The sequence below is a fragment of the Bactrocera neohumeralis genome, chromosome 5 (assembly GCF_024586455.1).
Source record: "Bactrocera neohumeralis isolate Rockhampton chromosome 5, APGP_CSIRO_Bneo_wtdbg2-racon-allhic-juicebox.fasta_v2, whole genome shotgun sequence".
In the NCBI taxonomy this organism is placed as follows: domain Eukaryota; kingdom Metazoa; phylum Arthropoda; class Insecta; order Diptera; family Tephritidae; genus Bactrocera; species Bactrocera neohumeralis.
In genome coordinates, this window is record NC_065922.1 from 50,279,836 (window position 1) to 50,306,634 (window position 26,799).

Here is a 26,799-nt window from a genome sequence, read left to right on the forward strand (position 1 = left end):
TGACTTGGCGTTTTCTAAGATATCGACTGACGTATGTATATACTTTTAACGCCCAGTCGTTTTTTCTTTCGCTACGTGGCGTTATTTGGAGATTCCAAGCGAAGCCAGGTCGTTCTCCACCTGGTCATTCCAACGATGTGGAGGTCTTCCTCCTTCTCTGCTTCCCCCGGCGGGTAATGCGTCGAATACCTTCAGAGCTGGAGTGTTTTCGTCCATTCGAACAACACGACATAGCCAGCGTAGCCGCTGTCTTTTAATTCGCTGAACTATGTCAATGTCGTCGTATACCTCATACAACTCATCCTTCCATCGAATGCGATATCCGCCGTGGCCAACCTGCAAATGACCATAAATTTTTCGCAGAACCTTTCTCTCGAAAACTCGTAACGTCGACACATCAGATCTTGTCATCGACCATGCCTCTGCACCATATAGCAGGACGGGAATTATGAGCGACTTATAGAGTTTGGCTTTTGTTCGTCGAGAGAGGACTTTACTTTTCAATTGCCTACTCAGTCCGAGGTAGCACCTATTGGCAAGAGTTATTCTGCGTTGGATTTCCAGGCTGATATTGTTGGTGGTGTTTACACTGGTTCCAAAATAAACGAAATTATTTCCAACTTCGAAGATATGGCTATCAACAGTGACGTGAGAATCATATCATCGGCATACGCATACGCCAGCAGCTATACACTTTTATAAAAGATTGTACCTGCTCGATTAAGTTCTGCAGCTCGAATTATTTTCTCCAGCAGTTGATTGAGGCAGTCGCACGATAGGAAGTCTCCTTGCCTGAAACCTCGTTTGGTATCGAACGGCTGGGAGAGGTTCCTGCCGATCCTGACGGAGCTTTTGGTGTTACTCAACGTCAGTTTACACAGCCGTATTAGTTTTGCGGGGATACCAAATTCAGACATCGCGGCATAAAGGCAGCACCTTTTCGTGCCGTCGAAAGCAGCTTTGAAATCGACGAAAAGGTGGTGTGTCTCGATCCTCTTTTCACGGATCTTTTCCAAGATTTGGCGCATGGTGAACATCTGGTCAGTTGTTGATTTTCCGCGCCTAAATCCACACTGATAAGATCCAATCAGTTTGCTGACGGTGGGTCTTGATCTTTCACATAATACGCTCGATAGAACCTTATACGCGATGTTGGGGAGGCTAATCCCACGGTAGTTGGCGCAGATTGTGGGGTCTCCTTTTTATGGATTGGGCATAGCACACTTAAATTCCAATCTTCGGATATGTTTTCGTCCGACCATATTTTACAAAGAAGCTGATACATGCTTCTTATCAGTTCTTCGCCGCCGTGTTTGAATAGCTCGGTCGGCAATCCATTGGCCCTCGCTGCTTTTTTTGTTCTCAACGGATGGAGCATCTGTGACGCAGCCGCGACCAACATTTCAAAGAGATAATCTTCAAAAAAAAAAAAGCCAAATAATGTTATTTCGAACGATAATGATTACTCCCCATTAAATTTGAAATTTCTGTACTCTTTCTTTAAAAAAAAAGTTTGTTTCGCTGTTATCCAGCACTTGGCGTCTCATAAACTGCTGACATATCAATACTTACGCTCACAACTGAGGAAAGAAGCTCAAAAATTTCGTAATCATTTATACATTGGCATTTTATTTCTAATTTCATTACATTTGTATATTTTAAATTTAACTCCATTTGTAACATGGCAATTGTTCATTCATTTATTTTCACTTAATTTTTATTTAATTAATATGTAATTTACTAGTATTTTCAACTTATTTTTTATTACAAAACATTTTTTGCTACACTCATATTTGCTTTCATTAATTAAAATAATAATTAATAATTTAATTAATTAGTACACACTAATTTTCGGCTCAACCTTTTACTGATATTATTATTATTATTAATAAATTGGTGCTTAGCTTAGTTATGTAATCACTTATGTTTATATTAAATTTATGTTGTTGTTAGTTTGACCAGCAGCATTGAGTTTCATTAAATATTCGGTTTGAATTCAATTTCTGCTAACAATTCATGTGTTTAATGTTTTTATTAGATTTTGTTTTAGTTGTTTGACTTTCTTTTGTGTTAACATTAATTGCGTAAAAAATTTACAGCTATTGCGATGCATTACTAAATTGATGACATGGCTTGGGTAAAAAAAAATAAGTTATATTTTTTGCTCTTGTTTTAGCTATTGATTTCATTTATAAAACTAAATTTCCTCTTCTTGAAAATAAAAAAAGCTTGAAATTAATAAACGAAATATAACTAATTTACTAAAAAAAATAAATATACACACATAAGTGTACAAGATACACATGTTATTGTTGTACATGCTTTTGCGTGGAATATGTAGGCATGTAGTTAAGTGTGATACAAATTTATTTGTTGTTTCGTTTGTGTTGCCATAACTTTTTCATTTAATTTTACTAACATTGACTTCGCTTCATATGTGTTCATGAAGCTTAGGACTAGAATTGGTGAGATTTGCATTTGAGATTTTTTCAAATTTTTCTTAACATTTAATTCATGTTTTGTAGTTTATCAATTTTCATAGATTTTCGGTTTATTTACAAGTAGTTGCTGTTATGAATAATTGGGTTGTAGTTATGTTTTAAGACGATCTGTGTGGGGTTAAAAAAATATAAAACTTAACGCGTAATTCAACTTTAATGTAGTAAAAATTGGGAGATGCGACAACTAAGAAATATTGAGAGATAAAAAACGGTAGTTTGAAAATCTTTGAATAGTTAAAATGAAAACTCTCATGTCATTCTCTTACTCTGATTACAGAAGCTATGCTTAAATCTCAATCCAACCAAAATAACTCTTTTGGCTCCGTTTGTCTTTTGGCTATCAGCAAACTCAAACGACCGCTACGGGAAACCGTTTTGAGTCAATTGAAAACATTAAACATGGATCTCCTCATCGTGCATTGAAGATTATTCCGGAAATTTACGTTAAGAACTTTTAAGAAAATTGGAAAAACGTTAGCACATGTGTTTTGATCCAAAGGGGATTATTTTGAGAGGGACTTTAAAGAATAAATTAAGAATTATAAATTATGAAGCAAAACTTCCTATTTTTTGCTCATAGTCATAATATTTATTATTCAGGTTATTGGATAATAATATGTCATATTTTAAGGTACTTCATAGTTAAAATATAACACTCTTTACAATCACTTGTATAATTATACCCTGAACAGGGTATATTAAGTTTGTTACGAAGTTTGTAACACCCAGAAGGAGCAAGCGGAGACCCTACAAAGTGTATAAATAAATGATCAGTATGTTGAGCTGAGTCGATTTAGCCCTGTCCGTCTGTCCGTCTGTCTGTCTGTCTGTCTGTATATATACGAACTAGTCCTTCAGTTTTTAAGATATCGTTTTGAAATTTTGCAAACCCCATTTTCTCTTCAAGAAGCTCGGAACTGCCGATATCGGACAACTATAACATATAGCTGCCATACAAACTGAACGATCGGAATCAAGTTCTTGTATGGAAAACTTTCACATTTCACGATGTATTTTCGCAAAAGTTGGCACAGATTATTTTTTAAAGCAACAATGTAATATCAGAAAAAATTGTTCAGATCGGATTACTATAACAATAGCTGGCATACAAACGGAACGATCGGAATCAAGTGCTTGTATGGAAAACTTTCGCATTTGAAGTGGTATCTTCACGAAATTTGACATGGATTACTGTTTAAGGTAATAATATAATCTCCGAAAAAATTGTTCAGATCGGATTACTATATCATATAGGTTCCATACAAACTGAACACATAGTTACTAAAAGAAATGCACCTGTGAAGGGTATATTAGCTTCGGTGCAGCCGAAGTTAACGTTTTTTCTTGTTTTGAGACTGTGTTAGATAGACTGTCTTAAGATAAGCTTTTCTGGAATGTTCATAGAAAGACCGATAATCGATTTTTGATGATTAATTGCATTATCGGACAGTATACACTATAATAAACATTTTAAATAATTTTGAAATCAAAATCGAAATTCAAAATATTACATTCGCTACAACATTTCTTGTAGAAAGGAACAGAGCAGCGAACACTGCAACTCCAATATTTAAACATGTTTTTCTCAGTATGGTGTTTTTCAAAACGGTTTCCACTCTTGAAATAAGGTCTCAAAGGTATCAAGTAAATTTGAAGAGAACATTTTTAATGTCGCCCGCTATCACGCTATGGAAACTTTTATTTTTTTTTTTGAAATCTTCCTATTTTTTTCTACGAAAAACTGTTGAAAAAAAGTACCAAATTTGATATTTTTGTTCAAACCCTCGCCATTTTGTCAAATTTCTAAAAAAAAACAAAAACAAAAAGCAGCTTTCATAACGCGATAGCGGATGTCATTAAAAATGTTCTCTCCAAATTTACTAGATACCTTGAAAACTCTTGCATTGAGAGTGGAAACCGTTTTGAAAACTACCATTAATAAACTTTTCGAAATTTTTGTTTTAGACCAAAAAAAAGGAATCGCAAAAATCAATAATTTTTCGAAGTGTCTCAGAGAGACGATCGCTTAAATTGATATCGGCGGTCCATTGAACGCTCTCTCTCTCCTTTGTTGTAAAATAAACTTAACAACACTTTTCAAAATTTTACAGAAAAAAATAGTGGCACAATTGTGCTTGCATCAGAGAACAAGCTAGCGTAGTTGTAACGCACGTTCAATTGACAACTTGCTTGTCGAATCGAAGAAAGCTGTAGGAAAATTACATTAATGAGTTTGGGTTAAGTAATCGGTTTCTGGATTTCATTTCCTCTTTAAGTTAGCATGAATTTGTTGTTACCGTAAAGTAACATTTATTGTTTAAATTGTATTTTATTATACTCTAACGTTTTTATTTTTTTATTGTTTTCTTTTGTATTTTTTTTTTATTTTTTCTTTGTATTTGCTTCTAAAGTAAGTTCTTTATATATTTCCGCTGTAATGCCCTCTTATTGCTTTAACCTACCGAATGTTTGCTGTTTTTATCAAAACCAAACTTATACAAATGGGATTTTAGAGCAATACATTCCAGCTGTTTAAAACTATGATCAATTATTTACAGTATTTTATAACAAAAAATATTCCTTACTAAAACTATAAATACAAATTAATTGTAACTATTTTGTTAGACATATTTTATAGTTTTAAGCTACGGATTTAATTATATTATATTTTATTATTTTACTCTAGTTTTTTTTATTATGATTTTTTTATTTATTTTTATTATAATTATGTGTTTGTAGACTCGCCTTCTATTTTACCATTATTTTTAATTTCTTTTATTTTAATTGCTCTTTTATATCTATTTTTCAACATTCTTACCACAATTAATTTAACTATTGTTTTTAAATGCTGTTTTAGTCGTGTGTACATTGAGAATAGTTACACAAAGTTTTTGTTTTTGTTTCGCTTTCACTATCTAAATTAATTTACATATACAAAAGTGTTTACATTAAATTTTGTGTGAACTTTTACGCTTAATGTCGATACGTTTATTAAATATATTAAATATTGATTAAATGCGTTCAATGGTGACGTGTGAAATACATACAGACAGTCGTAGCTTTTTTGAAATGTGAAAATTGCGTGGGGTGTAGAGAATGTTGTTGTACTTAGTGGTTGGCAAATTAAGATTTTCGAAGTTAATTTTTATGAAATTTAGAAATGCTGTGGCTAATTGGATATAGTTTGTGACAGTTAGTTTTTGTTAAGAGTACCGTTCCTAAAAGTATGCTTCTTTGCTTGTCCAAATACTAAAAGAATGAATATGTTTACGCTGTTCTCGTGTTGAGAAGCCTACTTTAAGTTTAAAAAGTCTATATATATTTGATATTTTCTGTGTGCATTTTATTCCACAAATAATCTTTAGATTTTACTAAAAGTTTTTTCACCGCCAACCATAATTTACACTTTAATCTACATACATATAATCAGAGTTTTGTGAAATTCTTGTAACATACTAATAGAGCTGGTAGTTTGTTTAGACTTACTCTCACCGTACCAGTCATTTATTGCGAGAACCTTAAAAAAGTTCTTGCATACAATATTTGTCATGTTAATCTCTCTGTTTTTGCCATACTCTCTATTTATAAGTTCTTTCACTCTTGCTCTCTAAGTAATTGTCAATTTCATGCTAATCTATATTTTATGGTAATCCCTTACCTTCCTATTGATAATAACTGTATTTACTCTAAATCATGGTTTATCCTAACAAGTACGCTCATAAACGCAGCCACACCGTTGCTCTTACAGACGCACACGCACACGCACCTACTTTACATAGTTTATTTATTATTTACCCTTTAAAGCGCTTAAAAAAGTACTTTAAGTTTTCGTTTAACTATTAGGATCTGGATGGGAACTTAATTTACATCAATTCGAGTGCCATTCTACTCTCTATTCCAATTGCCATCTGATGGCTATGTTGCTGCTGATGTCTTGTCGTCGGTCTCCCGACGTCTTTGCGTCTTTTGTGGTGGCAGTAAAAGCATTGGTGCTGCATTTGGACACATTTTCGCCACCCGCTCTTGCGCGTGACCTCTTACCATTTGTGACAATTCCATGGTGAATGGCTCTGTTCGTTGGTAGACCGCAAATTTTTCATTCCATAGTTGATTGCTTTGCCACCACTTCCATCGGATGCGTTGACGCAGTTTATATTGCTGTGGCAGCTCAGCTCGATTTTCTTCTGGTTGTTGGTGTTGCTTTTGTTTTTGCTTTTCTGTCGATTGGCTGGGTTGCTCTTGCAGCAGTAATATGGCTAGGAGTGCCAAGAGCAGTAGCAGCGTAGCAGGCGGTGGTTGGACTTGTGGTGTGGCGTGTCCATGATGCATAGCAGCGGGATGTTCACCTGCACAGAAATGACACAAATTGGTTGCAAATAAATTGAAGTGGCTTGCATATTAATGCTCGTAAATATTTGAAGAAAAAAGAGTTAACTTTTTAATACGCAAAATAAAAAAAATCTCAGTAAAGTTAAATTTTAGAAATCTTTAAGTAAATTATTGAAATTCTCTTATATTTGGCACATAAACTTTCATGGTCCACGTTATATATTGCCGAAATCAAAACCTTTCTTTTTTTGCCTTTTCCTATTCACCTATATATATAGTACATATACGAGTATGTATCTGTAAGTAATATTTTGAATTTGCAGCAATAATATTTTTATATCTTAAGTCCCCCTGTTTATCAATCGATATGTTTGAGGTCGGAAAAGCCCTATCTGATAAGCGGCGAGGACTTATATGAAGATGTCTTTATGTATAGGAGTGCTAATTAAATATTTCATATATTTCAAGATGTGTCTTCGAGGAGAGACGGTTGAAGGTTTACATCTTTTTCGTCATTTTAACAACATCGCTCACTTTTGAGAAGGTATTCTAAATTGCTGATTTTGTTGTTGTAATAACTATTATTCGTAAAAACAGTAAATTACTTGTAATCGATGCTATCTATCAATGGATTTAGGAAACGAGGTGTTCTGACAGAATCGAACTTTAGGTAAAGGGAAATTAGATGAGTGAGTTTTATAGCAACCTTTTACATGGAGAATATTAGTATATGTAGTATGTTGGCTATGTCCGAGTATAGTCTAGGTAAATAGGATTATAGTATACCACTTATTGTCGTGAATGTAGGAAGGTAGGTAGAAGTACAGGTGTGTTATATTTCGGGCTCAATTAGCACTAGCTGTGCCATTTTGAAGCACTAGTAGTAGATCTATGACTGCTATCACGTTTTATCTTATCGTTCAAACCGTTTTGTGGTTTCGATGAAGCTAATAATGTACAATATATTTGTCTAGACATCCATTCAAGGTTTAAAGCTTGATGGTTCCCAAGTGTTCTGTGTTTGATCTAAGTATTCACAGAGAAAGTGGAAAATTGTTTCCTTCCTTATTCTCTACTAGTTCTGCAGATGTTGTTGTAGGGAATACCAATTTTGGACGCATGTTCTCCAAACGGCCAATGCCCCTGGTAGCAGTTATCTGAAGATACTTTTGCTGAACCTATTTAATAAGTCTAGGTTAGTTCTTTCCTTGTTATATTTTGGCCATATCTATTTAGTTATATTGCATTTTGTTATATTTTTCCATCTGTTATTTGCAACTTGGTATATTGAGCTCTCTCCTGATCGATCCTAGCGGGCTTGGTATTAACTCTGCCTCGGATTCGTTTAAAAAAGCTACAGCCTTTGTCAACTCGTATGCTTTTTCGTTGCCGAAAATGTTCCTGTTGCCGCGAACCCAGATCAAATCTAGGTGGAGCTCAGTGCCTTCTTGCAGTTAAGAACTATGCTGGAATTAGCCTTGGGCGACGACAGGAGAGCCGCCTGGCTATCAGTGTATAATGTTGCTTTATATATCCTCTCGTAGTTATTCAATAGAGCTTCGCAGGCTGTCTCTGTGCACAGTACTTCCGCTTGGAAGATGTGTCATGAATGAGTTTCGCTCGAAGTGTAGTTGGTTTAACATGTCATCAACACATTGTGCGAAAGCACATTTATATTCCTGGAAGGCGGTTCCGATACACATGATTTCGGTTAAAACTTCCTGATAGCAACTGCTTGGAGAGTAGTTCGTTATACTCCTTGACTGGGGAAAAAGTTGTCACTGTAGACTCACGAGGAATCCTGCCATTGTCCATAGTGCGATGTTCTGACAGGTTGGTTGATTTTTCAGCTACGTCAACCAAGTGTTTCTGGCTACAAATTTGAGAATCTTTTTGGCGGCTCTTTATTTTGGTCATATTCATGTTCATATGCAAATCCCAATTATCGGTTACGCCGAGAGTAATGTTGAAGTTTATACAACTTTGTTTCGTAAGTAAAAGATGTTAGTGAGAAACCACCCTAGTTGAGAAGTCCTTTTCACACTTTAGGCATGAATATTGATTAAACCCAAACTATCTAAGTATTTTTTTATATAAATATTAGTTTAAGCTTAAACATTAACATCAGAAGGTATATTGGTTAAGAGGAAGACTTTTCTAATGTTTGGCGGACTTAGAATAGCAATACATGATGTGTATGAGCAATCTTGTTAAATGGCGATAGCCATTAGACTAGGATGTTAGCTAGACGTATATGGTATGCTTGTTATTTAATTCAAAAGTATATTACCTTCGGCACAATCAAACGAACTTGATTCGCATGGAAATGTCCGTATGCTTGAATGTTTTGTGATAAGACGACTTACTGAAAACTTCTTAACTTTTGGGTATATTTATTAAATATCGAATAGTTTACAATTATCTACGAATCTCCAAAAACTGTGTAATTATGTTCATTGTAATCCCCACTAAATTCAGTATCCTTGGTGCTCATGACAAAAAGTTTGCAACTATTTATAAGGACGTCTCTCTTAGCATATAATATATATACTGTAGCGGACAGTGAAATCCGGACAACTAAAAAATCACAGTTTTCCTTATTATTTTAGTGGAATGTTTAAATGTTTTATTTTAAAATAGTAATATATATTTAAAAAATTAGTGTTTTATTAATTTGAGATATTCTATCATTTTTGGTAGCTAGAAATATAAACAGTGACAATTTTTTTTATTTACATTAGAGAAGTGATTTTATAGTTTTAGTAAAAGGAAATATTAGTCTATACTCTGTTTAAGATTTTGTCAAACCTCCTTCGCTTTTTATAACGGCTTTTATACCTTCTGGCATTGAATTTATGAGGTTTTTTTATTGATCCTGCTCCAATACCATTATACCACGCTTCTTCGAGAATTCCATTCAACTAACTTCTTTGCTCTCTTCTGTGCGGACTGATACCTGGCCACTCCAAAGTCGAGACCCCGACCTTTGATAAATCACCTTGAAGAAAGCAAAAATGACAAGTATAAAATTTGTAATTAAAATTATAGCAATAAACCCGTACAACTAGGGTACAAAAATGGGTACTTACTATTTTGGTACGATGGCAGGGTGCAGAGTTATCCTGAAAAATAAGAACATCTGCTCGTGAAAAGTGGTTTTCCATTGAAGGTATTAAATTTGTTTCAAGTATCTCCTTATACTTAGTCCCATTGACGGTTCCTTCTATTAGGACTTGTTGCCCAAGACTATAGTAGGAAGAGCAACCCCAGACCATTCGACTGCTTTCCTGCTTAACAGTTCTTTGAACACATTCGTTCTTGAATCGCTCACCAGTCCTTCTTCTCACGTAGGACATACCGTCGCTGCAAAAAGGTTAAATTTGGACTCATCTGAGAAGATTACATTTCGCCAATCAAGTTGAGTCCAATTTCGATGTTCTGTTGCCCATCATAAACGGTTGAAAGTGTTCTTTTGGCGGGCCAACGAGCGTTCAAACCAACCTCTTGAAGCTTTCGACGAACAGTTTTTGCACTAACTTTCATACCGACATCTTCAAATAACTCCACTTTATTGTCCTCAGCAGTTTTTAAGCAATCCCTTAAGCTAGAACTTATCTTCTTCTTTGCTCCAGAGCCAGTTTTTCTCTTAAGAGACATGGTTTTATCAAAATTTTTTAGAAATTCTCCGATGGAAGACTTGCTGAAACCAACTCTATCACTAATTTCCCGAATGGTGAGATTTTCTTTTCGCAAAATCAAAATATTACTTTTTTGCAATTCGGACACTTTTTTAATTTAAACTTTAACGAAGCACGAGCACGAAATAAACTTTGAAACTATTGAAAAATAAACAAAACTAATAGTTATAAAACGTGTACAGAGCACAAATTTATGTGAAAGAATAAACCTTTCGGCAGAAAATTACACTTGTCGGTTACAATCGTGCTTTAAATACAAACCGATGGGTTGTTCGCTACTGTATAAAAACTCGTGGCCACGCAAACCTTACCACTATATTTTCTTAAATTTTTTTGGGATTTTTTTTCTTCGTATGTAAGTTTCTTACGTTTTGAGCTCATTTTGTAAAGCTCACTAACTTTAAAATTATTTTGTCTATAGTTAAATGTGTTTTGTTTTTAATTTTTAAAATTTTTGATAAATAACATGTCATTAACTTATTTCTAAATAAAAAATTTCCATACCGCAAAAAGTACCACTATAAAGTGTTGTTAAATATGCAGAACACTTGACATTTTTGAGTGGTAAGCTTTGCGGGGCTACTAGTGTAAAAATAGCATAGCATAGCGTGGCCACTAGTGTAAATATAACAAGCATATAACACTTAAGCCATCTCAGTAGTTAAATAATTATTCCTAAAAACTCATATTAGTATTATGGTATTATGGCGAACATTCGGTACTACATTCGTATATTTAACTCCTTACTAAAGTGAAATTTAACCACAATTACTTCGAACTAAACCCACTCCATTAAATGCACTAACAGAATAGCTGATCTAAGAACTTACACCATATCAAAAGAATACCCCGTGTGGATCCACCCACACAATCGACTGTACATAGCTTCTTGACACTTATTATGCATCGCCCATAGAACAATTCTTCCAATATCTGCTTATTTTTAATCACACTAATGTCTCACGTTTACGAAATTAGTGCCGAACTCCGCCAATTTGCTGAGTAAACTCAAACATTACACAGACGCCCAGCTCTCGTGAGTTTTACTCTCATACTCAACTTAATTTACTATTCGCTAATTAATCGACTTTTATGCACATCATGTTTATGAGCCAGCCAAGCAGTCAGCCATTTCGCAGTGAAGGAGTGAAGCGTGTCGTGCAAGCGTTATGCTTTTACTTGAATTACGTGGCCATTTGCATGATTTATGCATGACTTTTACAACATTGACTAGTTTTAGTGCTCGCATACATATTTACATAGCTATGTGCGGGGGAAGGGGGAATAGGCGAAAGTGTTTAGCAAATATAATTACACACCCGTGCGCCCGCCCTGCGCTACCGCATTCACTTTCACTTTAAGAGCAATCATTTCCTCAATTCATGTGGCATAAAAGTGGCGCAGTGCGCTATTTGCGCTAATGGCTGTTAACCATCACGCTGGTGTATGTGTGTATGTGGTCGCTCTGGGCGCTTCGCCTGGTCTGCGAGAACTGTGGGCTATTAACATTGAGCGCGCTCAAACTAGTTCGACAGCGTTTAACGTTTAATGTGCCACGAAAAGTAGGGAAACTTAACTTTGCTTGGGATGCCTGTAGTTTTTGACATACCCACACTCGGTTACTTGGTCAAACAACTATAATTAATTGCGAAACTTTCACTTGCTAAGTTGTTGTATGTTTTGGTAATTTTTGGTTGCTCCTTTGTGGAAAAAATTAACAGTAGTTGGCGAGCAAGCTGATTTTAGCAACAGTAGTTTGCAAGAGCTGTTACAATTTGTTAAATCAGATAGTTCTTGAGATACGTTTTACTTTCAAATATACTTAACTTATAGTTCTTATATTAGGTTTGGTCTAAACATGTCTTCTCTATTAGAATAACCAGTTTTGAGGATTAAAGGTTATATCGACGAAGCCTTTGGAGCTCACTGAAAATGTATTAAGGCTGTCAATATCCATTCCAGGCACTTCGATAGATTCTCCAAAGGTGGGTCTATTGAAATATTTCAACCTCCGTATGGCAAAAGTCGGGAAATTGTGGTTTGATACCACCTCGCCTTTCCCCATACAGATTTGCGTCCGGGAGTGTGGCTACTACAAAGTGTACGGTCAGAATACCTCAAATTGTGGCGAGAATGACTTTGCTTTCAATTTGGAATTTGGACTAAAAGGATCTTACAGTGGTACAAGTTCTGGTTGTTGATCAGATATCAGATTTCTGAAATCACGAAAGACCCGTGGATTCTTCTAAAAACCAAATCGCATCTAATCAGATGAAGTTGAAGTAAGAGTGTCCTCCCTAGGAAGTTCATTGGCTTTCTAGTTTCCAGTGATTTCATTTTGAGCTTAAAGCCGGTATAGCCGTTTGGCTAACGGAATGAATGCGCACTCTCTGGAAGAGGCTGTACTTCATAGCAGCATAGCTACCGCTACCTTAATATTAACTACCTCCGCTTTAAAGGCGTTAAGCTGGTGCGGTACCCTGAAACTAAAATGGATGGAGAGCTCCCGATAGAAAACTCCACCTCCTACCCTCTCTATTAGCTTAGATTTATATGTATGTAAAGAAACTCATTGTACTTCTTCCCCAACAGCTCCGCCCCGCCCATGAATTCTTGGCAGATGTGATAAAGAACCGCCAGGTGAAGGTTCCACGTTGAATTGATCTAAATTGTAAGGAATGGGCCTTTCACGTATCCATATTCCCTACCAATTATGTCGGTAGGTGCATCATGTAGAAAAGCATTGAGTGCCATTATTGGTGTTGTCCTTAGTGTATACCCATGGCTGAAATCGTAATTTAATTAGAAATTTTCCTTTTACCAAAAGATCTGCATCGTCCGGATAAGAAGCCACCAGGCATCCTCGTTTCGCAAGTTCCTTAAAAAGGTCGTCCGCCACTAGGATTCAGAGCAAAAGGAAAAAAACCCTATCTTGAGGGCTCTCCTTTTTACCTCCGAAGTACCACAACCGTTGTGTCACATATGAAATGACGGATGATATGCTTTAGATTAGCTTAGACCTCCAACTTGTTAAAAACCAGCTGCTTCTCAGATCAATATTTCAAAAACAGGCTGCAAGAAATTATTACTATCTTGACTTCAGAGAGGAGTTATGTGCTGTTACGCTCTAAAGTTTACGACCCGTTTAAGCTTTGCTTCTTTTACGCTAGTTTCATACAAAAGTTTAATCGCATATATTTGATACGTGGATTCTTACGGATTGTAGAAATAATTGTTTTGAAGCTTCACAGTTGATTTAACTTACATGCTTCTGAACTTAATGAGTTACTGTTATTATTGTTGCTGTATGAAGAGGTCTGTATTTCAGAAAACGGTTCGTACATTCACCAATGGATTAATATATTGCGCCATGTATAGTGGAAATTTCAAAGTTTGAATAGCATATAGAATTCCAACCACGTCTACTAGCAATAAACTAAAACTTTCTTCTAATATTAAAGCACAAGCGTGGACTTTTTCGTACTTCGTTCAGCGTATCTATGTAGGCGTACTTCCAAAACCATAAATCAGCCAATTGAAATATATCAAAACAACATTCATCATACATAACTTGAGCATATCTGAACATAACTCTGCTAAGGCAGTTAACAATCGGGGCTCACTCAAAACATAAAGTTATCCGTGTTGCAGCTATGTAACAGGAGTATTGCTTTGCTGAACTTTCAGGCAGTTAATCTTTTCAATTTGGCGTTCACATTGGAATTTGTTTTTGTTTTTATCTACTCACCATCAACGATGTGCACGCGCACCGATGTAGGATTTGCATTTGACGGCGTGCAGGTGTATAGTCCCGAGTCCTGTTGTATGGCCTTTTGCACCAATAATCGGCTGGTGGTGACTACACCCTTCTCAGTTACTAATGATATACCACCGCGTGGCGAATCAAAATTTATGACCTGAAATGGTAAGAATAAGAGATATATCTGTGATAAATTTTTTGGGAAATATTAAGTTTCATAAAAGATATTTATCATTGAAATTGCCTATAACTGTGTTGACCTAGTGATATTTCGGCGGTAATGACTTCATTGTAGTGCGATATTGACGGGACTATACTGTGCTTGTAGAGGATCCACATAATTTTGCACGTTGTGTTCTCACTAATGCATGAAAACGTTAACCTACGAAAGGTTATATAAGGCCCATTTTATCGAACATATTGCTCTCGTTGACGTATTCAGTATAACTTATTGTGTGATTTAAAGCTGTCGTTGACGAATACCGTCAAAGTTACTCAAAACGATCGGGTTTTATTAATACCCTACCGTCTTATCCGAAGGTTACCACAGGATTTTTTTAGAAAAAATTTACAAGGTCTGTCGCAAAAGAAACAGAACTTTTTAAATATAACTGTTTCTGGTGGCGCCACCTATTGGTGGGTATATGAAATAAAAAGTTTGACCTCTTGTTGACATTTCGTAAAAATTTTAGGACAATTGGATAACTACAGTCGATGTTATCGATCAAAAAGTGACAGCAACTTTTGGTCATCGGTCGTAAAATGCATTTTGAACAAAGAGCAAATACTTAAATTTTATTTTAAACTTTGGAAAACGTTTACTGAAACATCAAATGATGAAAACAGTTTATGGTGATCAGTGCCTATACCGTAGTAATGTGCATGAGTAGTTTAAGCGATTCCAAGAAGGTCATGAGGACCTCTGTGAAGATCAGAAGTCGGTCGTCTTCAGAAGTCAAAAATAAAGACAATGCTAATTTGTTTCTACGATTCCGAGGATATTGTACACCGAGAGTTCGTCCCACCTGGCCAAGCGATTAATGCTGTGTTTAACCTTGGTGTTATGAAGCGTCTTTTGTCACGCATTCATCGTGCTCGACCACAATACCGTGAGGCAGATAATGCGCCGTGTCACTTAAATAAAACGATTTCTACCAAGAAGTCAAGTGCCTATTTTTTAAGCTTTCAATGATAGTGATTATTTCATGATTTTTGTTTTTATTTCATGTATGTTAGTTTAAATAGTAATAATCTCACTTCGAGAATATAAAAGTTATTACGCTTTACGTTTTCATATTAAGTGGTTGAGTAAATAAAACCTTAATACGTTTTCTAGAGAATCTTACAAACTCTTTTGATAAATATTTGCAGAGTTTTTCAATTAGCTTAACAAAAATCACGGATGATGTTGTAACGAGTTTTTTTCATTGACTTTGATTGAGATAAGTTCTTCTGGCTGAAGACTAGGAACCGTAATTTTGGTGTCGTCGTTTCGGATAGTTTTTGATTTTTAATTGTAATCAAAAAAATATTGGATTATGTAGCAATCGGGTTATCCGTAAATGATTTCAGCATTAGTCTGTCAAGCCTCTCATTTGTGATGATTTATGTACCATCTGATAAAATACCAAAGGTATTTTATTACAAACATTTATTATGGCCTTCATGTCAATACTAGCATGACACTTGTTATAAACTTTGGGTGGCCTTCAGAGAATTTTGTTTTTTTCTGTTTCGGCTCAATTTTGAAGCGCCGCACAGTGGCACCGCTCCATACATTTCTTGGAAAAAAATAGAAGGAGTGGTCGTACAACAATGAAACTTTGCAGAAACATTTCTCTGGACAAAATTAAGAAATTTTGAAAAAATCTTGGAAAACCGCCCACTGCCACACCCACCTCCCATATAACTGCAATTGCCAAAATTTTTATTTTTGGACCTAGGGACTTGAAATTCGGGACACTTTTTAATTGAGTTCTCCTGATGAAAAAAAATTAAACTTAAACGCAAAGTGACGTTATCTATACCTTTACCTTGATAAAAATCCAATATAATATGCAATGTTTTAATTGAATATGTAACTGGCGAAAAATTGTGTTAGTTTTTATTTGTAATATTATGCAAGCACCATATCTTTAACAATGGGATCTAGTTCTAAGGAAATTTTGTTCGAATGACACCTTAAGCTACTTATGTAGGGATCCGAAGTTATAAGAAGTCTGTTGAAGACATCAGTATTTGTCGATGTTACTAAAAGGGACGGTAATTGGCGGTTGTTTTTTTTTTTTTAATTGAAAGTACAGGCTCGGAAGAATTATAGTAAGAAGGCTAAACAAGGCAAAGCACATAAAGTTTTTTTCCATCAAAAAATGAAAAGTTGATATTTTTAGTATAATTTTTGAAAAATTATAAAAATTAGCTTACTTTGCCAATTTCAATAATTTTTTTTTTTTTATAAACAAGTAGGTGCTATATTTTCACTAAAAAATAAAAGAAAAGCCATAGCTATAAACTTACACACAAAAAAAATTCTTTAAATTCGGAATTTTAATCTGATTTTATTGAATAACTTTCCGTCGACTTCTGTTAGTTTTTTTAACTATAAAATTTCACTTTTTATAAAAAACCTTGTTGAATTTTTTTTATCCAAATATTTCTTTACAAAACAAAATCATTAAAGTTTTGAAATTGGAAAGTGGAAAAATCCCATTTTTTCCGCCGAAATGCCATTGTGCGCCGTTTGCTATATTGTTGGAAAATTTCGTCGTCGTGTTCATGAACCTCGTTTCGGTACCAGCGTTTTTGGTCAATTTGGGGTCCTCAATTACTTCGTCAAGCAAACTTTTTGCTACTTTTACTCAACTTCAGTGTTACAAAACATTTCAGAATTTTGGATAGCGTATAGTATTGACAGGCTTCATATCCAAAACATTAACCAAAATGTGTTCAGTCAATCCAAAAGAGTTGTTGAAATCCTTTTACAGTACTGTTTTAACATTTTAATAGTCATTGTCATTATAAGAAGTGGATAGGTGACTCGGTTAAGGAAAGTTTCCGATGATCTCACAACCTTCACTGAATGTTTTGTTCCACTCGAATACTTGTTCTCGTGATAAATCAAACTACATAAAATAATTATGTGACATTTTAAATATATGGTAAACATCGCCCGTCGAATTTTTCACATCGTAAACATATAGCTACCAAGTACAAATTAATTGAAATTTCTTCTTCTTTTTTATTAGCGTAGACACCGCTTACGTGGTTCTTCTTCTTCTTAATTGGCGTAGGCACCGCTTACGCGATTATAGCCGAGTTAACAACAGCGCGCCAGTCGTTTCTTCTTTTTTCGCTACGTGGCGCCACTGATATTCCAAGCGAAGCCAGGTCCTTCTCCACTTGGTCCTAACAGAGTGAGGGTCTTCCTTTCCTTGCTGGCGGGTATTTGTCGAATACTTTCAGAGCTGGGTGTTCCGCAACATCATCCATCCGGACAACAGATATCTCGTACAGCTCATTGTTCCAATGCGATAGCCGGCCAGTGTCTTTTAATTTTTTTCGCTGAACTATGTCAAGTTATAGAGTTTGGGCTTTTGTTCGTCGATTTTCATCTTCAGTTGGGCAAGAGCAATCTGCTTGGATTTGTGGCTGATTGTCAATAGACGAAATTATCTACAACTTCAAAGTTATGAGTGACGCGAGTGCGACGACTGTTTGTTTGATGACAGAAGATATTTCCTTTTGCCCTCGTTCACTGTCAGACCCATTTTCTATGCTTCCTTGTCCAGCCTGGAGAAAGCAGAACTAACGGCGCGGGTGTTGAGGCCGATGATATCAATATCATCGGCATACGCCAGCAGCTGTACACTATTATAGAAGATAGTACTTTCTCTATTTAGTTCAGCAGCTCGAACTATTTTCTCCAGAAGCAGGTTGAAGAAGTCGCACGATAGGGAGTCGCCTTGTCTGATACCTCGTTTGGTATCGAACGGCTCGGAGAGGTCCTTCCCGATCCTGACGGAGCTTTTGGTGTTACTCAACGTCAGTTAACACAGCCGTATTAGTTTTTCGGGATACCAAATTCAGACATCGCGGCATAAAGGCAGCTCCTTTTCGTGCTGTCGAAAGCAGCTTTGAAATCGACGAAGAGGTGGTGTGTGTCGATTCTTCTTTCATCTTTTCCAAGATTTGGCGCATGGTGAATATCTGGTCGATTGTTGATTTTCCAGGTCTGAAGCCACACTGATAAGGTCCAATCAGTTCGTTGACGGTGGGCGTTAATCTTTCACACAATACGCTCGATAGAACCTTATATGCGATGTTGAGGAGGCTAATCCTACGGTAGTTGGCGCAGATTGTGTAGTCTCCTTTTTTATGGATTGGGCAAGCACACTTAAATTCCAATCGTCGGGCATGCTTTCGTCCGACCATATTTTACAGAGAAGCTGATGCATGCTGCGGTCAGGAATCCTTCGGCCCCCACACCGCTTTGTTGTTCTTCAGGCGGGTAATTCGAACTCTTCATGGTCGGGCAATGGAACGTCTGCTCCATCGTCATCGATTGGGGAATCGGGTTCGCCTTCTCCTGGCGTTGTGCATTTACTGCCATTCAGCTGGCTGGAGAAGTGTTCCCTCCATTAAGTAAGTATGCTCTGGGCATCGGCCACTAGATCACCTTTCTACAAGAGTATGCTCCGGTCTTGAAACCTTCTGTAAGCCGCCGCATTTTTTCGTAGAATTTTCGAGCATTACCCTTGTCGGCCAGCTTTTCAAGCTCTTCGTACTCCCGCATTTCGGCCTCTTTCTTCTTCTGTCTGCAAATGCGTCTCGCTTCCCTCTTCAACTCTCGGTATCTATCCCATTCCGCACGTGTAGTGGTCGATCGTAACGTTGGGAGGTAGGCAGCCTGTTTTCTCCGCTGTTCGTCGTACCAGCGTTTTTGCACTTTCCGAAACCAATGGTTTCGGTTGCAGCGTACGTAAAGAGTTTGAAATGTCCCACAGTTCCTTGTACCGATTTTTTGACGAGTGCTCCAGAGAACAGGAGTAAGCCGAGTAGAAAAATCGTTCGGCTGTCTGTTGTGATTGCAGCTTCTCGACGTCGAACCTTCCTTGTTGTTTCTTGGCGTGCGTTTTTTGCTGCACAGAGGCGAGCTGCGAATCTTAGCTGCAACAAGATAGTGGTCCGAGTCGATGTTAGGACCTCGGAGGGCACGCACATCTAAAACACTGGAGACGTGTCTTCCGTCTATCACAACATGATCGATCTAATAGTTATTGATCCGGGGACAGCCAGGTAGCTTGATGAATCTTTTTATGCTGGAATCTAGTACTACAGATAACCATATTTCGGCCCCGGCGAAGTCGATCAGCCTCAACCCATTTGGGGATGTTTCTTCGTGGAGGCTGAATGTTTTGCCAAAGATACCTCCACCCTGGCGTTAAAGCACGATTTTTGACATCGGGGGCAGTTGAAGTGCGCCCAATCAAACATCTTTGGTCACATCGTCCTCTTCTTCCGTCGGGGCGGGCGCAAATATATTATAGTACGACGGAGTTTTTTTAACACCAAACTTGCGCTCCTTTAAACATCGCCCGTCGATCGCATTTTGGACGGCGGTGATGTCGTATTGTAAACAGCGGCACCAGCTATAGCTGCCGAATAACAAATTAATTTGAGCGAAATTTGTTCTTAAGAGGATACTTCTTCTTTATTGGCGATCAGGGAACTTTCACTTGCGTGAACTTTGACTCATCCTCCGCTACGTGGTTATAGCCGACTTTAAAACAGCGCGTCAGTCGTTCTTCCTTTTAACTTTTTGTGAAAAGACACTCTTTGTGTGCCCAGGTCCTTCTCCAACTGGTCTTTCCAACGGAGTGGAGGTCTTCCTTTTCCTCTGCTTCCCCGGCTGAGTTGAATACTCTAAGAGCTGGAGGGGTTTCATGTCTCTTAATTCGCTGAACTATGTCAATGTCGTCGTATAATTTGTACAGCTGCGTTCCATCGGCTGCAGTACCAACTAAAAAGGTTGAATGCATTAGATGCGCAACTAAGTACTCGCTATTTTTTTTTATGAAAATGCAACTTTATTGTAAGAAAATGGTTACGAATAAATTATTGAGAGTGTTAGTCATCGCTAGGCACAACTTTTTCCCATTTTTCTGGCAAAGTTCGAATATTATTACAGTAAAACTGATCATCTAATGGCTCTGATGCAATCCAAAAATTAATTCGATGTCGTCTTGTGAGTGAAACTGCTTCTGAGCTATTGCATTGAAAGATAATAATCGGACAGTGCAAAATGTGGAAATCAGGGGGATGGAACTCTCCATTTAGTGGTTTAAGTTAGGTTTTAACCGGTTTAGCAAAGTGTGTCCGAGCTTTGTCATTTAGCAGAATCACATTTTTCTTTTGTTTTTTTAATTATTCCCAGCGCATGTAGGCTTGGAGGGTGATTGCCAAAGCTTAAGATCAAAATGTCCTTTGTTCATTTGACACGCATTCGCAATGAGCAACGTCTCCAATTCACTGTCTTTGAAGGTTTTTGGCCTTTATACACGCGGATGCGCGAAATCGCCGTCTTTAAAGTGACGAAATCGATCATGGCACGTTGCTTCAAAAAGGGTATCACCTCCGTAAATGGATGGATATCTTTTGTGGAGGAAATCAACACTTCCCGAAAGTGACGATTATTTCGCAAAAATCGAACATATTCACACCACCAAAGGCATATGACACATAAAGTACTTTTTCAAATGCCCGAGTTAACTTTATCATGTTTTGGATATTTCAAAATCGATCACCACTAACTACTGGAGCCATCTACTAACAAACAGCGGGAACTTTGTTGCTCTCTTAATAAATATTAGCAACAAAACGCGTGCAATTTTAAATCAGAAGAATGTGTCCACAACAAATATATACATCAATATCCGCATACACAGAGGTGAGGGACATCACATTTAGCAAATAAATTTTACTTAGTGTTTCGCTTGAGGAATTGGATATTCCCTTGTTTATTATAGTTGTTTTGAAAGTCGTTATGGCACTTTTTTCTTTTCCACATTACATAATGTTTATTTTATTTGATAGAGTGGTTTGAGTCTTTCCATTTCCATTAGCTTAAACATTTGAAAGATTTTTTTTCTTTTTGACATTTGCGTTTTGTTGGTTTTGTTTTACTTTTGGTTCCCTACGGTTCGTGCATAGTTGAGCGAGGCGCTTATGAAGCGTATAAAACTTAGCGCAACCCTCGTCAAAGCGTTTTCACATTTATTTGTCAAGTAAATGCTATATTTTATGACAGTTGAAAATCAAACACTCGTATTTTGAGAGCAGGCAGATAAATATATACAGATGTATATATAGATATATATGTGGATTAATAAGCATATATTTATATATATGTACATAGGCATATGTAGGTGAAGTTAGTTGACCTTTTATTCTGGGTATTATCCTTATTAGCATTTTTTTTATAATGAATGTTCTTTCTATATACATAACGGTTGTTTGTAAGTCCTAAAACTAAAAGAGTCAGATATAGGGTTATATATACCAAAGTGATCAGGGTGACGTGTAGAGTTGAAATCATGTCTTGTCCGTCCGTCTGTCCGTCCGTCCGTAAGCTCAGTAAAAATATCATGTTGAACGTATTCTTGGCTCCATAAGAAGGTTTTCGAAGATGGGCAAAATCGGCCCACTGCCACGCCCACAAAATGATTAAAGTGTCATAACTAAGCCATAAATTTTTGAAATTTAGCACAAAGGATCGCATTAGGGAGGGGCATATTTGGACGTAATTTTTTTTTGGAAAAGTGGGCGTGGCCCCGCCCCCTAATAAGTTGTTTGTACATATCTCGGAAACTACTATAGCTATGTCAACCAAACTCTACAGAGTCGTTTCCTTCTGGCATTTCCATATACAGTTCAAAAATGGAAGAAATCGGATAATAACCACGCCCACCTCCCATACAAAGGTTATGTTGAAAATCACTAAAAGTGTGACCGAAACAAAAAACGTCAAAAACACTAAATTTTACGGAAGAAATGGAAGAAAGAAGCTGCACCCAGGCTTTTTTAAAAATTGAAAACGGGCGTTTGACAATGGACCAAAAACCATATCTCAGGAACTACTTGATTTCAATGTTGATAATATTTTCTTAAACCCTGATGACATGTGCAAATCGGTTCTGGTCCTTCCAATATAACGCTATTTTGAATTCCATCTGATGCCTTCTCTGTATAATATATACATTAGGAACCAATGATGATAGCGGAATAAAACTTTACACAAATACGGTATTTGAAAAAAATGTAAATGACGTATAATGAAATCTCGATTATCACTTTATTGTGCGAGAGTATAAAATGTTTGGTGACACCCGAACTTAGCCCTTCCTTACTTGTTTATAATGAACTCCTTTCTATATACCTTACGTACTTACATATGTATATACACATATACATATGTATTGTATTTTTTATAAGTCATAGTAGTTGTACATATGTACGTTCTCGTTTATGATTTAATTTTTTTCAGATTTTTATTGCTTTTAGTAAAAAATTGCTCTTGTCGACAAGTCCAAAACTTTTTGTGTGTTTGTTTTGCACGCTACTTCCACTTACCTCTCGATTATGTGACCAAATGACTGTGGGCGGCGGTTCTGGTGCAAATTTGACAATACAAGTCAAATTGATTGTTGAACCTTTGTTTATGTGCAACTCTGGTCCGCCAATTACTTCTGTTATGGGTTCTGTAAAAAATTCATAGAAAAATTTTATTAGTATATTAAAAAAAATCATTGGAGATCATATAGTAAGATTCACCAAAGCTATATGAACAAAGATAATTTGGATTTTGTCTTGTCTTAGCGGAGACTAGCACCAATAACTTAGGCGAAATGTTTAAAAAATAGCTAGTAAAATTACAAATTTTCCAATAAATTTCCCAAACTCTACAGAAATATCGAAAAAATTGCATTTATGTCGAAAATTATCTAATAATTCGCATATATAGGTATAATTAATACAACCACTTGATATCCCCAAATCTAAAGCATTTCGCCTCCGCTCTTCCATACACTATACACGCGCTTAATCTCTCATTTCATTATCTTATAAACAAAAGTAAACACTATATTTCAAATTAGCAATCTAAGGATTAAGGATTTTTTTCTCATTTATTTACAAACACTTCTTCAACCGTGGCTTTGCATTTTCTTCAAGTTTATTGAGAGCTTAGCCCTCAGAGGTAAATATAATCAATTCCATAATATCTGACGCACACATACTGACCATATGGTAGCATATTTTCACAAGAAAGGAAAAGTGCACACTTACATGCGCAACTCGCACGCACGAAATTCATCCAGAAAATCCTTTTTTGTTTACCAAATTAAACGATTTCTTGTGTTCATCTGCGGCGGACTAGTGGACTTGCCGAAATTTTGCTTTCTCATTTCACCGATTTTTTTTTGCTCCATTTCGTGTATTTTTCGCTACTCATGCAGCATGTATCTACTCCCACTTGGTATTTTTTACTTTCTTTTGGGTTATACGTTTTGGAAATCCACGCGCTGTCAGACGCAGCTATATTTTTAGTGGAAACCATTTTTGTGTTATTCTTTTGTGCAGCGCGCAACTCCCACTATCGCATGAGGTAGTGATCTCAGCGGAAATTATGACCTTTCGCTTTTAATTTGCTGCATTAATATGCGGTTCTCATATAAAATGTATTTGTATATATGCGCATATGAAAAAAGCTTTTTAGCAAAGATTACGTTATGTTTGGGACGTTAACGTGGGCAGCGGTTGTGGCGGCGCTGCTGAGCATTGCAAATATGCTTTGGGAATTGAGAATAACATTTGTATTAACTGCTGTTATGGCTACCATATGTGATGCAGCAAGCCTTAACTGTAGAATATTATGTCTTAAGTTATGACTAGGCTGATTTTTTTCTTTTTATTTGGCCAAATGAAGTAGAAGAATAACTTAAGAAATCCCTTGGAAGTCTCACAAAAGGGTTAAATATTCGAAGAAATCTTTTATTTTTTGTTTCGTTTTTCTTTTATTTTGTTCAGGTTTTGTTTTTTTTTGGGGTTTTCTTCTCTTTGATGGTTGACGGTATTTTGTTACTCTCAGTAGGATTCATCAACCGGTGCGTATGAGTAATATTAATGTAGTTCAGTGGCAAATGTAACATATGGTAGAGTCCGCTTATGATAATCATAAGATAATAAATAAAGATGATTTTGCAATATATTCATGCAAAGTAATGCCATAAGCATTTTTTTGCCACCAAGTCGCCTTTTTACTTGCTTTGACTTGTTTGAGATAAAAGTGTTCGGACACACCTAGGCGTATGAGTGATGTTGCGTAAAACAGTAAAAATATGTTTGGAAGTAAGATGAACGTAATTAATTAATAGTTTTCGTTAGTGAATCATATATTTTAAAGGTTATTCCAGACCCTTATAATTTAAAAAAATTGTCCTTTTTTGATTTTGATTTAAAATTCTTGACTAAGATTTATAAAATTTAAAAATTAGTAAAAAAATAATAAAGAATATCGATAAAATTTGCTAACGACCGAATTTGTACTTCCTCTAATTTTCACAAAAAGCCATTTCCAAAAAAAAATCCACAACCCGCCGCATCACTTTAGCTATTATTTTCAACTAACTATTTGCCACACAAAAGCAGCACCTGCAAGTTCTTATTAATAAAGTTAATTTGGTTTAAAACCGCTAAAATTAGTTTCTGCTCAAATTGCCTGTATGCTCGGTAGTGGCAGCAGCATATCTGAAATTATGTGTCAGAGCGGATTACTTGTTTATATATTATCAGTGTGTGTGCGTGCGCTTGGGGCAGCAGGTGCTATTAATAGCCAAACATTAATTTGACCTCGACTTGTTTTCGCTTGTATTTGGCTATCTTTGGCCGCTCTGTGCTGCAGCAGCCGCACAGAGTGTTTCATGTGGTCAGTTAGATGATTACGGTGAGGTTAGAATTCTGGGGCACCGTTGACAGCTTGACCTAATTAGGTAAATTTTTAATTATGAAAATTTATTGGTAGCGTTATAAGTAGACTGTATCACGTTATTTATGTTGACAGTGAGGATAAACATATTTATTTTTTGTAAGCAGTAAAACGCTTAAGGAAACTACGAAACATATTGCATAAAATAAGTTTGCTTTAATGCATTAAGGTAGGAATATTTATTTACTCTTTCCTGAGTTTGGCAAAGACTAATTTATTGAAGGCCGAAAATTTAGGTGCATTCCAAATCTGTGCTTTTAGTGAGAAATTGTTATTCAAAGTAAAGTCAATGGCAGTTGCCCTCATATAAGATTAAAGACTCCCACAAAGTGGTCAATTATCCATCAAAAGATCTGGCTTTTGCAATAATAAATTATATTTCGAAAAAAATCCAGAAATTTAATTATAGCATTTACTGGTTGAGTACAACTCTCACATTTGGTATTTGTATGAACACACTTGTTTATCATTTACGTTTAATATGCTATGACTATAGACGATTCGGAATGTAAAAACGTTTGAAATTTATATTCGGAACTATACTACATATATGAACATACATAAAATATGTAAGCACTTCTTCTATAACCAGAGAAATTAAAAAAAAAATATATATATATACATATAATCTAAATCTTCTGTACTGAATACTTGTCGTTCTCTATCATAAGTGTCATTCCCTCTGCATATATTTGTATAAGAGCTTAAATGAGCTACAAAATTTTTATGCATTTTAATGACGAAAGGCAAAAGTTTGACAAAACTTTCACGCACTCAGCGATATTTATGTGTATGGTTCTCTAAAGTCGTGGAAGAAATACATACATAGGGGTGTATTTTCTGCTGCATTAGCAATAATGCAAACTGAAGTATAGAAAAAATTTTTTAATATTACAGAAATCAAGGCTGCGAATTGTTGGATTGAACATTTTTTGAATAAAAAATTAATTTTAAATTTATAATTCAAGGTTTAAATTGTTTTTTTTTTAATTACATGACGTAATGTAAAATGTAATGCATTTTTCGAACCCAAATTTTATTGAAAACAAAAAATAACGTTAAATTTCTTAGCTTACTACTTCACGTACATACATACAGACAGACTGAGGGACACGTAACGCTAAACATTTATGCATATACTTTAAAGGGCCTCTGATGCTTCTTTTTGGGTGCAACAAACATCGTGGGAAACTTAATACATCATTTCATAAAAAATTAAAGACTAAAATAATATTTATAAATATAAATGAGAAAAGAATGTTATTGAAAATACGTTTTTTTTCAAAAAGATAACCATCTGCCTTAGAACACGGTGTGAAGCCTAAAATACAATTTTTCCTAACATGAAATATACAATTGAAATTCAGAGAGGATCTTTTCTTGATAATAGTATCTATGAGTATCAAAAATTGGTTGAATCGGTTCAGTACTTCCCTGAGCCCCATATACTTAATGTAAAAATGTTCGAAC

General features: G+C 35.9%; 1 protein-coding gene across 3 annotated transcripts in view; it reads right to left on the minus strand.

The window, feature by feature from the left end:
• Positions 1–4,750: 4,750 nt before the first annotated feature.
• The window catches only part of LOC126759599 (zwei Ig domain protein zig-8), a 596,656-nt gene continuing 574,607 nt past the window's right edge, over positions 4,751–26,799 (minus strand). For all 3 annotated transcript variants that reach the window (XM_050474475.1, XM_050474473.1, XM_050474474.1), the window contains 4 exons: positions 22,917–23,044; positions 14,277–14,445; positions 5,183–6,847; positions 4,751–5,146 (listed from right to left, as the gene is read on the minus strand). In XM_050474475.1, the coding sequence (XP_050330432.1) occupies positions 6,417–6,847; positions 14,277–14,445; positions 22,917–23,044 (728 nt within the window). In that variant the 3' untranslated portion in view covers positions 4,751–5,146; positions 5,183–6,416. The remainder of the gene's footprint in view (positions 5,147–5,182; positions 6,848–14,276; positions 14,446–22,916; positions 23,045–26,799) is intronic.